At 39.2% G+C, this 17565-nt stretch overlaps 2 protein-coding genes across 4 annotated transcripts in view; one reads left to right on the forward strand and one right to left on the reverse strand.

Annotated features, from left to right (window-relative positions):
- LARP7 (La ribonucleoprotein 7, transcriptional regulator) overlaps window positions 1-4264 on the reverse strand; it is a 36752-nt gene extending 32488 nt beyond the window's left edge. The window contains exon 1 of one of the 3 annotated variants that reach the window (XM_074993419.1): window positions 4247-4264. The gene's annotated coding sequence lies outside the window, so the exon portion shown is untranslated. Of the gene's footprint in view, window positions 1-3114; window positions 3179-4115; window positions 4189-4246 lie in introns of those variants that run through there. The other 2 variants (XM_074993417.1, XM_074993418.1) reach the window with 2 other exon arrangements.
- Window positions 4265-4278: 14 nt separating this feature from the next.
- ZGRF1 (zinc finger GRF-type containing 1) overlaps window positions 4279-17565 on the forward strand; it is a 53057-nt gene continuing 39770 nt past the window's right edge. Inside the window, exons 1-8 of the mRNA XM_074993420.1 lie at window positions 4279-4344; window positions 7093-7219; window positions 7834-7916; window positions 8025-8105; window positions 8891-8947; window positions 10683-10862; window positions 12179-14513; window positions 17298-17377. Of these exons, the coding sequence (XP_074849521.1) occupies window positions 7887-7916; window positions 8025-8105; window positions 8891-8947; window positions 10683-10862; window positions 12179-14513; window positions 17298-17377 (2763 nt within the window). The 5' untranslated portion in view covers window positions 4279-4344; window positions 7093-7219; window positions 7834-7886. The remainder of the gene's footprint in view (window positions 4345-7092; window positions 7220-7833; window positions 7917-8024; window positions 8106-8890; window positions 8948-10682; window positions 10863-12178; window positions 14514-17297; window positions 17378-17565) is intronic.

Consider the following 17565-nt stretch of genomic DNA (forward strand, 5'->3'; position numbering starts at 1 on the left):
GCAGGTCTGTCCCACGAAAGCTCAATCACCTAATAAATTACTTTGTTAGTCTTTAAAGTGCTACTGGACTGCTTGTTTGTTTTGTTAGTATAGAGACTAGCTTGACTATCTCCCTGTTACTAATCCTACAATGTTCAACAGCTGTATGTTTGCTGGAGCCATGTTAGTTCCAGGAAAAAAGAACAGAACTTGGTTCAGTGAGAGGTATAACCTTACCCATCTGGTCTTTCCAAGAGTTTATGTTCCTTATAACCAGCTAAGGAGCTTGGCTGCATGAGTTTCTGGCCTGAACCTCAAATTTAAAAACAGTCCTGCTTTATAAGTACAGTGCGCTGACCCATTATGCCACTGGGAACAGTTTGCTTCCTTTTAGAGGAAACACCAAAACCAGAAAAGAATGTGGAGATCCAAAATTTCTCAGTCAACATCTTCTGCAAATCAACATGCGTTTTCATTGCATTGTTAAAACTGTGACAAAGATTAAGAACACCATATTGTTGGACTCACTGATTAATACTTTTTCCCCCCTTGAAGTCTACATTATAACCTGAATATGCTGTATTCAAATATAAGGTTAATCTTTTTTCTCAATTATTTAGCACCTATCTTGTGAGACTTTAAGCATCCTCAAATTATTTTATTTTATATGTATAAAATAAAAAGATACAGCTTGGCAAAAGTGGAAGTTGTCCAAACATTAAGTTTTTACAATGGGTTAAGTATTTTGCACATGATAGCTACACAAAAGTCTTTCCATGACTTGGCCAATGATTAGTACTGCAATACAATATGCCAGGAAGTGGTGCTTGCACAGAGAAAGAAAAGAAGCCCATCTATATAACAAGATGGCATAAACATGGAAATGGTTTCAGATTATTGTGTAAATCAGGCTCCTCTAAGCAAGATTCCAGTTTACGGCCCTGCTGTGAGCTGACCATTCAAGATGATTAAGACCAACAAACAGTCAATTAGCTTGAAAGGATAACTGAGGTCACACTCTCATCATTGAGCTAGTTCAATGTGAGTTCAAGTAACACAGCAACACTAACATCAGCAACGCAATACAGTATTTGACAAGAAGCTACAGGAAAAATTATAGTATTAGAGGTTTTTTTTTCAGATAGAGATTGCCTCCAATGCCTGTCCAGTTAGAAGATAAAGACTTCTCTAATAAAATATTCAGGCATTACAAATGTATTCCTGATACTACCTTCCTTCAACATACAACACCTAATGCCCAAATCTTTGAGAGCTATTGCTCATGACATAATGGCAGCTCTGCTTACCCTATCTACATTATCACTTAACAGTATTCAATCAATCCATAAACTATTTAGGAAGTTTCAAGTGTCAAGCATTATTATTCCTGGCATTCTACTTTTAAAACTGAGAGAACTTAGTTATTTGTGGGAGAGGAAACTCATTTTCCCCTTTAAGTCATTTGCCACTGAGGTTTACCTTGAATTGATGCTGAACCCAAATAAATAACCGATATTCATAAAAATATTTTAATAAAGGTGAATGAGACTTGATTTGTATTTTAAAAACAAAGAATTGTACCAAAAAGTCCCTTAGTTTTCAGCCATTATAAAAGAAATAGAAGATGCCCAAAGATCACAAAAGCCAATGCTCCCAATTATTACCTTATGAATGAGGCATTCACCCAAATACATACAAATTTCTTCTATTTTTCTTGGTCAAAGCAGCTATAGTAATGTCCTGGTCCAGTCAGAACTACTTGTTTTTACATAACTATACTAAAACCTGAATTAATGCAAAACAAAAAAGCAGTCACATAGCACTTTAAAGACTAATAAAATAATTTATTAGGTGAGCTTTCGTGGGACAGACCCACTTCTTCAGACCATAGCCAGACCAGAGCAGACTCAGTATTTAAGGCACAGAGAACCAAAAACAGTAATTGAGGACAAATCAGAAAAAAATGATCAAGGTGAGCAAATCAGAGAGTATCCTCCTTGATTACTGTTTTTGATTCTCTATGCCTTAAATATTGAGTCTGTTCTGATCTGGCTATGGTCTGAAGAAGTGGGTCTGTCTCACGAAAGCTCACCTAATAAATTATTTTGTTAGTCTTTAAAGTGCTACTTGACTGCTTTTTTGTTTTGATAGTATATAGACTAGCACAGCTCCCTCTCTGTTACTTTTGAATTAATGCATTTTTACATTTAATATTTATTGCCTAGAGCAGGGGTCAGCAACCAAAATAGCAAGAAGAGACTTTTTTTTTGGATTTGGTAAAAACTCAATAATTCAAGAGTTGCCATGCAAGTGAATACAAGGCAGTTCTTAATAAATAACATCAACTCATATTTTTTGTAACCCCCTATTTCAAGAACAGCACACACAATGAGTTGCAATGCAGTATGTTTATTGCAGGACGTTCACAAACTTTTTACCTATTCCATTTTCTCACACTTCATATGTGCGTTTGTACTACTGTCTTCCTGCCTTTCACTCTAGAACCCGCATTAATTGTCAATTTTATTTCATTTTTAATTTCAGTTTTCTTAAAATGTGGGATGCCCTCACAGCAGAAAAGCCGCATGCCTCCTTTTCCTATTCAAAATCAAGGCTTTATTAGCAACTCAATCAAAACACAGATACAGTACCATATCCCACAATACACTGTGCATATTAAATAGGGAGTTATCCGATGTTTCAAGGTTCCATATAGCTTACTATTTAGATATGTTTGTTAGTCTTTAATGTGCTACTTGACTGCTTTTCTGTTTTTATTTAGACATGAGTTGGACTCATTATTGAGCTCTTAGACATTAACCTTTTATCCAAAACAATCAGGAGGGTTTCTCTCTCTCTTTTTTTTTTTTTTTTTTAAACTTTGCAATTGTAGTATTGGGAGCCACAAAGAAGTACTTCAAGAGTTCTGGAGCCACAGGTTGCAGACCCCTGGACTAGAGCATTTTCTAGCTCTACCTCCATTTCCATTTGGCATGCACAACTACCACCCAAGTAATTTAAATACAAGATTTTATATTGAGCTTCATGCTTTGCACAAAGAGACAAAGAACAGAAATGGACAATAACAAAAAAACTTATCAGTAAGAACTATGGGCCAAACAATGCAGTACTCACCCAAACAAAGTTCTGTTGGCCTCAGTGAAAGTAAAGGATTTACAAGAATTACAGGATGTAAGTGACTGTCAGCTGTGGTTTATCAGAAAATAAAGCCTTCCTTTAATCAACAGAAATGGATGAGGAACTAACAACTCACAGGGGTACTGAGAAAAAAGTTTAATGCTTATTATGTCAGATTCTAGTCTACTTTCACATATGCAAGGTGCTGCATGTCTAAAGCACTGGCAACATTGTTACAATGGAGAGATGATGTAAACTCATTGTGGTAGGATTTACCGGGGTGGGAGGTCCGAAAAGTTGAGCTTGCATTGCACTCATTTCCCTATCATCCACTCACAAGTCTACCTAAGACTAACCAATGGGCACTTTGGAGCCAGCTCTAGGGGCCCTGCAAAGGAGAAAGAAAAACCAGAATCTGACAGTTGATCCAAACTCTATCATTTTGTTGTGCGGGTGCAGATCCAGACACAGACCTAAATCAAAAAGTCTGTGCCACTCACCCTAGACAAGGCAGCTCAGCTGCAGCAACTATAAGCCCAGGTTTATAATACCCCATGGATGCTGCACCCAATGCACAAGAGTGAGTCCCAGAGGGGTGACTTCGCAGTGTAGCGTGGACAGGGCTGGAGATGCCAGATCCCAGTAGTGCAGAAGGTAGCTCCCTCACAAAACCAGCACAGTGATCCCAAACCAACCGCCCCTCCTGCCAATGGCCTTACACCGTTGAATGGGGGGGCAGTAAAAGGACTTCGGAACACCTGCCTCAAGCCCTGACGCACAAGGATTACCAGCTGCACCCCCCACGACACCCGACCACGCGCGCGCCCCAACCCCTCTTCCCATCCCGTGAGTCACACGGGCGCACCAGACGCACGCGCCGAGACAGCGTCGGGCAGCGCCCCCTGCCGGCAGGGCAGAAGGGGTTACAATGCCATAATTCGCCGCACCTACATTCCACCCCCGCCCTGCCCTTCCCTTCCTGAGAGCCGGGCTCTGACCTGCTGCCGCCAATACGTGCAGGCCTCTGGCGGTTTCCCGCACAACCCTCACCCGCCTCCTACAGTCCCTAGGGCCGCCGCAGTAGTCGCGTCACTACCAGCGCGACGCTCTCAGAAAGGCCCCGACTTACCCTGCCGCCCGGGTACGGGCTGAGCTCCGACCGCGCACCCCGGAGACGAGAGGGGCCTTCAGTGCCATAGCGCTGGAAAATAACGTCATCGACTGCTGGTAGCGCGGGAAACCTTCAAACATCGGGGACAGAGGCCGAGAGCGCGAGAGGTGTGGGAAGCGGGGCGGGGTGGCGTGGCCGCTGATCCGACTTGGCTAGCCCGCGGGGCTCGGCGCTGCTGGGCTCGCCGCCTCAGCGATCCACGCTGAAAGAGGACGGCGCAGGGGAGGAGACCGGTTCTGGCTGCCTGTTGTGTATCACACTCCACGAGAATAGGAGTGCAGCAGCCCCGCGGGCTCCGGCCGGGACTCGGCTGCATCCGTAGAAACGGTCTGTCAGGGTTAGGAAACGTCTGGTAACGGAAAACAGAGCCTCGGGCGGTCTGGCCGTATCCTCTCTGCCCTCTGTGGCATGACTTCTACTCACGCCTCTGGCCTGGTCCTCTGATCACCAGCGTCCTCCAGCCGAGTTAGCGTCTGAAAGGCGGAGGTGTCTAAAAAATACTATAAAATAGCTTTGGCTGCCTGACTCCCCAGAACAGGCACTGTCGCTGATGGGTGAACGTACAGGGCCAGGAACAATGGGGCTGTGGCCTCTACGCCTGCATCCACACTAGCAAGCTCTTTGATAAGATTTTTTTTAAGAAAAAGAGGCTCTTTTGAAAGATCGCATAGAGCATCTACACACAAAAAGCGTTCCTTTGAAAGTAAATCGAAAGCATAGGGTGCTCTTTTCAAAATCGCTTTGTTTCCCGTTTCAGGAAGAGTTCCCCCTTTTGAAAGCTTCTTTAGAAAGAAAAGGTGTAGATGCTTGCCAGGGCCCTTCTTTTGAAAGACCAGTCTTCATTTTTGATCCCAGGCCTGTTCTTTTGAAAGAATAGAGGGCTGTGTGGATGCTCTCTTTCAAAACAAAAGTTCTTTTGGAGGAGATCTTCTAGAAGAGTGTCTTTCAAAAGATCCCTGTAGCATAGACAGCCTAGAGGAGAAGAGAGCAGAAGCCCAACTTTTTTTTTTCTCCATTACAGGTCTCCTTAGTGCTTTCCCAGATCCTGCTCTGGGTGCAGAATTTGCCTTAGTCAGGCCTGACCCACTTTTTAGTTTAAAAAAAATGCTGTACAAAGGAAATAAGGCCATTAAAAAAAGCCTTGTCTTGCTCTCAGACAAAAATATTACATGTCTGATTATGAACAACTTCAGCTACACTAGTAAACCCCACTTTCAATTGTAAATACAATTAGTTTTTAACATTGGGATTTTTAAGAGCACTCAGCATTAGGTGAACTCTGTTCCAACTTGTCAGTTGTAAAACTCAGGATTTTGGTCAACATGGAGCCACTTTCAAAATTATCTACTAAATGGTTTGAGAGACTAGTTAATTACCTTCGAGAATGATGCGAGAGCAAAATAATAATGCTTCATGCTTTTCCAAGAATACTGTATATGAGAAGTGCTTGCTGTAGTACAAATCCTTTTAGGACCATAACTTCATTGTTGTGGCTCAGAAAGAAAAAATTGATTTGTCTTCCTTTCAATTTACTGCCGGGCCTGTTAAATTTTTAACCCTGCAAACAATTTGAGGTAGTTTCTGTGAAAGAAAGTATACATTTTGGCCTTATTTTTAACAATAAGCATTCTCAAAATTACTGCTTGGGCCAGGCATACAGGAGCAACATAAATGATGATCCATGCCACCCATACAGTGACTACTGGATAGATTATGTAATTTATATTCTTATTCCCTTTTGTTCTAGGGATGAGATGATGATTATCTGAAAAATCACACTGCTCTTAAGTAACAATCTTTCTGTAAATGGCTTGATTTAGCATTGTTGTATCAAGTAAGGGGAAAGTGAAGATGCCTCTTCTGGTACTATTACAAAAATGTTGAGAGGCAACAGGATCTATAAATTGCACAGATGGGAACTTGGATTTCCATACGTCTATCTAAACCAGGCGTGTCCAGCCTGCAGGCCACATGCGGCCCTGGACAGCTAGTAATGTGGCCCCACAAGATTGTAAACTTTTAACATTATTATGTGATTTATATACATTAACTATATTATATATATTATATGTGGCCCAAGACAATTCCTCTTCACTCAGTGCGGCCCAGGCAAGCCAAAAGGTTGGACACCCATGATCTAAACTGTACCATGACTGAGAAGAAAAAAGAGTAATTGTTCTGAGCCACCTTGTGGTGAGTGTGTAGAATTTAAGAAGTTGAAGGGCAACAAGACACTTTAAAACTGGAATTTTTAATGAAACACAGTGTGAGAAATATTGTAATTAGGAAAAACAGCAGTCTATTTAATCTAATACACATTTTTATTGATTTGTAAACATTTATGTAGAAAGAATATGCTAATTGAATCTGCTTATATGTTAACAATGAAATCAGTGTATTACAATTTTTCAAAAATAGTTTTCTAGTTCCTCCCCAAAAGATGTGCTATGAGCTTTTTCACCCTGTTGCTACTGCGTCTAATGTTAAAACTTACTACCTTTCACGATTGTTTAATAGCTAGTCTCATATCTTTCTATAATCTCTACAGCTTTTATGTTTTGGCTCAAGCCTTTTCTTATATTTGATAGTAACAGAGAGATAGGCATGTTAACTTATATTCTATCAAAACAAAAAAGCAGTCCAGTAGCACTTTAAAGACTAACAAAATAATTCATTAGGGCCATAGCCATCACCACCTAATGAATTATTTTGTTAGTCTTTAAAGTGCTACTGGACTGCTTTTTTGTTTTCTTATATTTGATTACGTTTAACTATTTCTTCATCACTTTTGTTTCTATCCACAGAGTCAGACAGTGATTTCAAGAAGTTATACTGGCAATTGCCAGTATCATTGGTGTTCCTGTGGTTTTCAACTGATAAAACTTCAGTTAAGCAGAATGAAGATCCTAATATAAGTGCAACTCTTTACATGTAAATACAAGTTATGTTTAATAATTACTTATTTACTGTACAATATTGGTGTCTCACAGGTTTTGAAGATGAGAAAATGCTTATATAAATCTTTGATTACCGTTGATTACTTTATGCCCAGATTTTCATGGGTGATTAGTGATTTTAGGGGTTCAAAATTAGGTACCCAAAAACGAAGCCCCACCAGTTCACTAGAGATATGAAAATCTTGGATAATATTTTAGTAGTAGGTATGTTATTTCTGATGCTGTTAAGGTTATAATTTTTAAAGTGCTGTATAAAAATGAACTGATATTAGCATCTCTAAAAATCAGTTTGTCAGCAACAGTTTCCATTAAAATGAATAGGAGTTGTGAATGCTCAGGGCTTCTGAAAATTAGGCCTTTTCCTGATATATACTGAAGTGCTGCTTCTGCTGTCAATCTTTATTTGTGTTAATTCATTTTCATTATGTGAGTCTCTAGAACTCTAGCATTCCTTCACTATTATCACCACCCAGTTTTTACCCTCTCTTACTTCCCACTTCCTAAGGGAAAGTATGGGGTGTGTATTTTTGTCTGGTACCATTGTAGTAGAGCTGAGTTCAATTCTAAGTATGCCCTCCTCTTTCTTAGCTAATATGAAGATCTGAATATACACATCGTAAGCCCTTGGACTGCTTTGTTTCATGAAAGCAATGGCCTGTCAGGAATTTACTGTGAGTCTTATTTTTAAACACTGTTGTATATAAAAGGAAATCAGATTTCACAAATGTTTTATGACCACTTTAAATCATGTAAATGTATAATTATTTTTAAAAAATTAGGTCTTGTATACTCATCAGAAGACTAAGAAATCAAAAGTATGGCAAGATGGAGTTTTGAAGACCAGTGTTGCAGGAAATAAGGTGAAGAATTCATGTTTAATACAGTATCATAAAAGCTGGGTCTATGTTACAAAGTTCTGTCTACAGAAGTCACTGTCAAAAGATGTCAAGTATCGGAGGGGTAGCCGTGTTAGTCTGGATCTGTAACAGCAACGAAGGGTCCTGTGGCACCTTATAGACTAACAGAAAAGTTTTGAGCATGAGCTTTTGTGAGCACAGACTCACTTCAGACTTCATCTGATGAAGTGAGTCTGTGCTCATGAAAGCTCATGCTCAAAACTTTTCTGTAGGTCTACAAGGTGCCACGGGACCCTTCGTTGCTGTTACTGTCAAAAGAGTTTTGCCAACAGAGCCTTTGTCTACAGAACATGTCCATGCCTAATAGGGGCTTCCTCTGTTGACAGAGGCCAGCCAAACCGCCCAGCCTTCTGTCGACAGAATAGCCAGCCAGAAGCTCTGCAGACAGGGCTGCAAGGTGAACTGGAAGCCCTCTCTGTCGACAGAGGGGACCCCAGAGCACCTACACTATTTTTCTGTCTACAGAATCTGTGTACAGAGGTGCTATGCGTCAAACTTTCAAGACATAACTCTGCTGGGGAAAATAAAAAGGTTGTGTTTTGTCGACAGATTCTAGACAGAACGCATGTGCAGTGTGGACACTCTAGTTTTGTCAACAGAAGGCTTCTTTTGTAGACAAAACTTTGTAGCATAGACACGGCTATATCGTACTACTCTTGAAGCTTCTATTTGTGTCACCAGTTGCTTTTTGAACCACGTTTGTTGTTTAAAATTTTATTTCTATGCAGGCAACCCTATTTGACGACAGAGGACAATGTTTGGAGAGTGTATTTGTGAAATCTCAGGTATTATTTTTTATAATCAGGTAAAGCTTTTAAACTTATTTGGACAATAATTTGAGGCAGCTCCTTTTACTGTCTCATGATCCGAAATTTCATACTCTGCAGTTTTGTTGACCTTGTCATTGCTAATGTCCTCATCTTTGCAGCTAAATGGAGGTTCCGGCTAATAAAAATATGTTGGATATTGGAGTGGAGCCACTCCCCCCCCCCCCTGCACCTGCCCGCATCTGGTGCTAGTTACTTAAGTCTGTCAGTCTGTCAGTTATCTGAATTGCAGATAACTCAGCTTTTAATATATAGCTGTGTCTACACATGCCCCATGTTAATGGGACACTTTGGAAGATTCAAATGAGGTGCTGACATTTTTGTACAGTGCCTCTGTAACACTGAGAGACCTGGCGGTGCCAGTGCCAGAACCTGTGAGCACAGGGGCTAAAGCCCTGCACTCTACCATGTGAGATGAAGGCCACCTGGCTCTCATCTGAGGCTGTAGAGCAGAGACTTCACTCACCCCAGATGAGGTCTCAGTGCCTCTGGATACTACATGCTTCTCTGGGCTGAGGAAACACATCCTGAGCTTCTGAGACCTCCCAGCAGTTCTTCCCAGCCAATGCACCAGTTGTAACGCTGACAGACCTGGGTTGCCAGCCCCCAGGATAGAACCTGCGAGCATAAGGGCCAAAGTCCTGCACTCTACCACATGAGCTAAAGGCCAGCTGGCTATGAGCCAAGGCTGTAGAGAGGGACTTCACTCACCCCAGATGAGGTCTCAGTACCTCTGGGATCTACATCTCATTAGCATATTGATGGCCACATGCAATTCTAAAGTGCTGTTTTTGGAACGCAGCCCCATGTGTAGAGAGGGGCCTTTGAAAGGACCCCCCCGACTTTGCAAGCCCCTTCTTCCTAAAACCAGATAGGAAGAAGGGGCTTGCAAAGTCAGGGGTGTCCTTTTGAAAGGTTCCTGTCTACACAGGTGGTGGCATTCCGAAAGCAGCCTTTTGAATCGCATGTGGCTGCCATTATGCTAATGAGGCGCTGCATATTCATATCAGCACCTCCTTAGCATCCTCTGAAGTGCTTCATTAACATGCCCACATGTGTAGACACAGCTTATATGTAAAGCAGCACATGGATAACTGACAATTGTGCGTATGGTGGATAACAGATTGGGAATATACAGTAAGTTTTTGCTAGATGGGGTTGTGCAAACATCTATGCTTGAAATATTCTCTTACTCTATGCAAGTCTTTTACACCATTTGTTTAAAAAGCAAAAACACTCTTCTAGGATGCATTATAAAAGTAATATACTTTCACCATTACCCATTTGATTTTGATCTATTTAGTACTTTTTTATATTACAGGTACATTGAGATGGAGATCTCTTTGTTTGCTTGGTTGTTACTGGACACCCAAACACCGATAAACATATGTAAATAATTATGGTGTCAGGAGTTGTTTAAAACTTCATTTTTAAGCTCTAACATTATAATCTGAGCAAATTGGAGTTTTTATATAAGACACTATACAAACAACTTGAAATTGAAGTCTGCTGCTTGTTTTCATATCTTATCTGCTCCAGTTGTCTAGGATACAGTGAATATTGTAGGTTATGGTTTTATTTCTGACAGTATTGTAAACAAATTCTTTCAGTATGCATATATTTGGCAATACTTAGGAGAAACTATTATACATAATGCCATTACACAATGCCTTTGGTTCTCTGTCTTGTCTAGATGAAACCTGGAGATGACTTAGAAAGCGATAGATATTTGATCACAATTGAAGCAGCAAAAGTAAACGCTGATAGTGAGCAGCAAAAGAAAACAGAAGCTTCTACATTGAACAGAAATAGTTTGAAGCCTAATGGTCTCTCTCTGCCACATCTTCCTCTTGGGTTGAAAAGGAAATATACTGTATGCTTTTGTTTCATATGTTTGACATTGCTGAACAACTTAAAACATTAGTGGAACCTCTTAATTAAAATCTAGGGTTTCCCTCATGATGGTATACCCTGTAACTGCATCCAACATGTGTCTTTCCTAGTGCTTTCTAATTATCCAAGGAATAACTGTGTTGTGGGCACATAGGTGAGGAGTTTCATTAGAGTGAAATCAAGAAAGTGTATATTGAGAAGGAGGTATAATATGTTTAGGCATAATTCTCAGCAAACTATATTAATATAAATATATTGTTTAGATATGTGATTTGCTCAATTCATGCTAAATGTCATGACTGTAGCCAGGTTTAATTTACAGCATATTAGATTGTTTAGTTACCAAGACATGAACCTTAAAAGTATTAATGAAGAATATTAAAGTACTGTAGATGAATTAGTACATATTTAGATAGTACAGATGAAATAGATAGTGTATTGAAAGGAAAATATATTTAATTAAAGTTTGCACGGTTGTTCATAAACAAAATTACTTTGTTCAGCAAATGTATTGTTTAGATGTATATTTCATCAGTCTCTTTTCATAATATTTTCCTTAAATGACTATTCATGTTGCTGTTGACACTGTTTTTCAGAGGGGCTCAACATATGTGCAGTATTTTGCGCAAATATATATGGTATAGTGCATGAAAACAGAGTGGATTAATGACAGACATTTTGATATTAAATGTCCTGGTACATTTCTTTATGCTTTTTTGGCAAACTAAGGCAAACTCCTATCAGCAAGGGTGATTTTTGCCCAGTTTAATAGATTTAAAACAAAAAAGCAGTCCAGTAGCACTTTAAATAATTTATTAGGTGATGAGCTTTCGTGGGACAGATTCACTTCTTCAGATCATAGCCATACCAGCACACACTCAATATTTAAGGCACAGAGAACCAAAAATAGTAATTGTTTTGGTTCTCTGTGCCTTAAATATTGAGTCTGTTCTGGTATGGCTATGATCTGAAGAAGTGGGTCTGTCCCACGAAAGCTGATCACCTAATAAATTATTATGGTAGTCTTTAAAGTGCTCCTGGACTGCTTTTTTGTTTTGATAGTATATAGACTAGCACAGCTTTCTCTCTGTTACGATGTAATACATTTGTTATGTTTAGAAACATTGCTGCTGCTCAGGATGCAATACAAAAAGCATAAATTTGGAGTTGTTCAATTAATGTGTCAAATTGTTTGAGAACCTGCAGCATAATGGGTGCCTGTTGCTTTTCATTGTTTAGGTTCTAAATTTGAAAGCTGATTTATGAATTAGATTAAAATTAAACTTTTCCTTTTAGGGCTTCCAAGGACCACGTCAGATTGAAAAGAAAATGGTACCAGTGGAAGACATGGAAGCAATAATATCCCCTTCATCTAAGAGATCTCAGTCTTCCTTCCCTTCTCAATTGTACGTCACCTCTCCTTTATTTTCTACTATTTGCAAGAAGAATGCAGAAACTAATTTACCATCACACTCTAATCCTGATGCTTGCACAAGTAGCAATAGAAACAGTACAGCTATCTCCTCACTGGTTTCTACATCTTATATCAGCATTCCTGAAGAAGTCATACATAATAGAAACCACAACATCTCTATTTCTGGACAGATGGATTCAAATTGTCAGTCACTCACTGGTATGGCTGTCTCTCAGAACATTAGGAGTAAGGCACAGATAATAGCGCTTCTGAAATCCAAACCAACACAACTGTTTAAAGAGCAAAAGCCTTCTGAAATCACAGAGTGTTTTTCTGGATGTCACTCATCAGAAGACCCAGGCATCTTATTTAAACAAAGGAGTGAAACTGTATCTAAACATATGGGTAACTCTGACAGAGAAAGCAACAAAAATATACAGCACCAACATACTACAGAGAAAAACGTAACTAATAATTGTTGGGCTGTTTGTATGTTGCCAAATTCAGCTGAACAATCTTGTGACAAAGAAGTCACAGAAAGGAGACATGATAAAAAAGCAAGTATTTCGGGTTTAGATTTACAAGAGCCTTCCAATCCAAAGGCTTCATGGTTCATGACAGCCTTTGTGCAGCCCGTTGAAAAAGAGCTAAAGTACAGTTGCGTGAAACAAACTGATCATGAGAGGCAGTACTGCTGTGATTGTAAAACAGCTTCTCAAGCATGTGCACCCAGTGGAAGCGATTTGGTAACTCCCCTGTCAGCCATTAATGAAAGTTCTGGGCGACACCAACCAAAGGCTTGTCTAGTATCTGAATCAAACATAAATAAAGAGAGACACATTCAGGTTGCCTCATCTTCAGAAGACGTTTATTCTAGAAGCACAAATGGGTCCATTATCTTTGAAACAAATATGTGCAAATATAGTGAACATGAAGTAATGCAGAATCTTAAGGATTCAGAAGTCTCTTCTGTTCAACCACTAAGTGGACCTCTGCCAAGTATAAATTCAGGAAATGTAGTTAATTTGTCTAGGATTTCTGGGGATATAACGTGTTCTGGTCCGGGAGCTATAAGTGAGATATTAACTACATGTGGAGATGTTAGTGATTCAGCTGAACAGTTCATGGAGATTAACTTCAATCTCTTGGATGCTTTTTATTTTAATGACACACAAGATAAAGAAGTACATGAATGTAACATGCTTTCAGAGGGTTTAGCCTGCTTGGCAACGGGAGCTATGGCACAAAATGAGGAGAGGAGGGTTCATACGAGTTGTGAAATAATGATACATAATAATGAAGAAAGAGTTGTCAAATATTCAGCAATCCTGGGAGAGAACGATGATAATCAGACCAGGGAGTCTCTACCATTACAACTTTGTGATGAAACCTGTGAAAGTTTTGACAAAATTGTGAAAGATGCTCTCAATCCTTCTGCAATTGAGCAGGGAGCCTCAAGGGTTGAAAATACTGAAGAAGGGATGAATGCAACTACCATAAGTATTGATGCTACTGGCAAAAAAGGCCTTGATTTCTCTCCAGTGTGTACTATCAGTAACTTAATAATGAATAAAAAGTGTTCTGATGATTTTGTGAATGCGGAATTCAATTATGACTGTAATACTGGGAACAAGTTTGAGAAAAATGAAATTATTTCATATATTCCTTTTACTTTACAGACTTCTGTCATGGACAAAAATCCTGAAAAAGATGTTCTACATCTCAGAGAGACAAACACCGAGGATAGTGCTTTAGAAAATTGCTTTAGTGCTAGTGATGATATTAAACCACTTAGTCCTTTACAGGCCTCACCACGAAAGACTGGCAATTCCAGTGATCCATGCCAGTATATTACAGGTAAATACGGTACTGCATCTGATATGTTAGTTAGAGAACATACTCAAGTTTCCAGAACTGCCATTTATCCTTTAACAAAAGGGCATTCATCTTCAAAAGAAGCAGGAATAGGTGAAAATGAATCAAGCATCATGCCTTCCATTTACGAAACCAGGGAAGGTGAAGGAATGGGAATGGATTTCCTGAAACACGTATCTCAAGTTGAATATTCCTCAGGACTTCCTGAGTTGGTAAATGGTATGACTCTCTTAAGATCTTTGACTGAACATAAGACAGCACTAGAAAGCTTAGAAATGATGGAGGACAATGATTGTTTGCTGTATCCTAAAGAGAAAAGTGAACCAGCTGAAGAATTAGAAGGTTAGGTCAAATTCCATTTTACATTGGATTATGATGTTAATTTTTAAATATTTGATTTCTACATTAGTATTTGACCTGACTGCCTTTTTTCCCTGTATTTAAGTTTATTGAGAAACACATTTCCAGTTAGAAAACTGAATTTTGGTATGAGTTTGGTATGTTCTACAGATGATATCTTATACTCTCCACGAGTATTTTGGCATTGCTAAACAACTTATTTTTATCTAGCCTCAAACAGAGGAGACAAGGATTGAATGAACCTGGGAGGCTGAACTGCCTTTCTTTCTTGGAAGTCATCATTTTAGATCATGGGGAAGCCTGCACTCTTATGTACTGTATCTGTCTGTACTGCAATAGAATAGCACTTTCCAGAGCTGTTAGTAAGAATTTCACAGATATTAAAATTCACAGTTGCAACTAACTGTAAATAAAGTAGGATCTGATCCTGCAGCATTGAAGACAATGTGATATTTGTCATTGACTTCAGTGGATGTAGCACTTAAACAATAAAGGGCCCCTTAAACAATAAAAAATGACTTAGTTTGGTGGTGACATTTCTTTTAACAGTCTGTAAGAAAAAATAGTAACTAAGCAGAATATTATGCTCCATTATTTCCTGAAAGTTGGACATCTACACCCCTGTTCCAAGCCAGAGAAGCCAGGAGCTGCTAGCAAATAAAAGAATTAAAGATGGATCATTTGATACACAAAACTGCAGAAGGCAACTACAGTATCAATAAATGTTAATTAGCGTTATCGATACTGGTTACAGTGAATAGATTTTAGGCCTGATCTAAAGCTCACTGAAGATTTTGAATAGTGGATTTGAAAGCAGAGACGCCTAACATTTGAGACTTTTGTGGTAAACATGGGACTTCAACTTTTTTTTTTTTTTTTTAAATTATTGAAGTTTCACAGTCACTTATCAAAGTATAACTAAATTGAAAGAAAATTGAAAATCTGATTAGGGACTAAATTTTCTCTGTGGTTATCCTGGCATTTCTATTGAAGCTAATTCAATATTTAGCCCACATATGTTTTTAAAGTGAGCAGCACAACATGTGAAGGGAGAATAATCTCTAAAAGCAAGATTTTGAAGATGGGTTTCTTTCATTTTGAGATTTAAATAGTGTTTTCCTTATGTCAGCTGTCATTTGTATATAAACAAAGCTTTACAATGATAAAAATGAGACCATGCATATGTAATAGAAAACACATAAAAAGGGATCAATTCAGAATTTAGTGGGAGCTGAGGAAACTAAGAAACTCAGAACTTGGTGAACAGAAAATGACTACACAGACAGGAAAATATATAGTTGTCTCATAAGAAGGCAATATCTACTGTATATTGCAATTTTATTTCAAATTTCCCATTCTAGTAGTGTTCCCTGATAAAACGATTTCTCACTGATCAATTAGAGATGCTAATTTAAACAGGTGATCTCAACAATTGAAAAATGACTTAGCCATAATCTGAAAACAAAAAAAAAAATGTATGCTCACTATTTAGCAGATATCAAGCCTACAGTGCCAAGAACTGATTATTAGCCTTGTTTAATTTTAGATTTGTTTGATTTGAAAAGGATATTGCTTAATATAGTTTAAATAGGGTTCACTGCCAAACAAAGACTGGTTTCACTGAAAGTAGTGGGAAAAAAAAAGTGTTTTGACACCAAATTAGTTCCAAAAATTTTAGGATCTTTTGTCAATCAATATTTTGTCTCTTTCCCTGTGAATCTATTATATCTTTGTTTTGATATCAAAACACACTGTGAAAAAATATTAATAAGGATCTCATCTTTCAAGGACTTAGACATTGGCAACTGCTCATGAGTAGAGCTAAGCCTATGTCTTCAGGGAGAGAGTATTATGCTGCAATGCTGGGTTTTTTTCCTATACGTTGTGTGTGACAATTGAATAGCCTAGGAAATAGCATTAAAAATTGGCAGTCTTGCAGTTAAATAGTAACAGTACAGTAGATTTATGGATTTAAAATGTGCATCAGTAGTGTATCAGCCTCTTTTGGAGCGGGAAAAGTTAATGTCTTCTTGTACGCAGCAGTGACATAATTGTTTGCAATATGCATGTACTAAAATACCTTATGCAGTTGGTGGTATTTAGTAACTTTCTTAAACACTAGATGCCCAGTTGTAGCTCCACTTAAACAGAAGTTGGGCTGGAAGAGAAGTTCTAGATAAACTTCTTGTAATACACATCCAAAGTGTATGGGCTGGGCCTCGCGCTGGCCAAGAGACGGGTGAGGCTAGCATGATGTGGGGGAAAACTCCACAGGGGGGTGGGGGAGAGTGGCATGGTGGGAGGAGGGCTTTGCTGGTGGGCTGGACCAGCCTTGGGCTGGCTGAGAGAGGGGCTGGGGCTGGCATGGTATGTGGCGGGAGAGCTCCATTGAGGGGCTGGGTCAGGCCCTGTGCTGGCCACAGAAGGGGCTGGTGTGGCACAGTACAGTGGGGGCAGGGAGGGTGTCTCTGCCAGGGGCCTGAGCTGGGTTGGGCCCTGCGCTGGCTTGGATAGGGGCTGGCATGGTGCAAGTGGGGGGTGGGGAACAGATGGATGGACATGGGTGCCCAACCAGATGGAAGGACACACCAAAAATAATATATATTATGTGCCCCAAACCTGTATGTCTTATTTCCATGAACAATGCCATTGACTTCAAGGAGATGATAATTTATTTGAGTAAAGGTTGCAAGATCAGACGGTAAATGTTCAGGTGTTTTCTCGTTAAACTGAAATGATAGGTTTTTGTTTGTTTGTTTTTTATAGCTAGGCAACAATTAGCTGAAGTGTCTTATTCAGAAGATATGCAGACGTCTTATTTGTACCTCGACTCTCCTGAATTGGTGGTAATAAATTTCACATATACGTTTCTATAAAAAATAAAATCTGCTTCCATGATGCTCCTAAATTCCACTTGATGATCTGAGAATCCACAGTGGTAGAGCTAGGAGATGGTATATTACTTTTTGATATTCCAGCATGCTTTTAATACAACACAATATATTTTTAACCTGTGGTCCTCATGGCCAAAATG

This window comes from Carettochelys insculpta, chromosome 4, assembly GCF_033958435.1.
Source record: "Carettochelys insculpta isolate YL-2023 chromosome 4, ASM3395843v1, whole genome shotgun sequence".
In the NCBI taxonomy this organism is placed as follows: Eukaryota; Metazoa; Chordata; order Testudines; family Carettochelyidae; genus Carettochelys; species Carettochelys insculpta.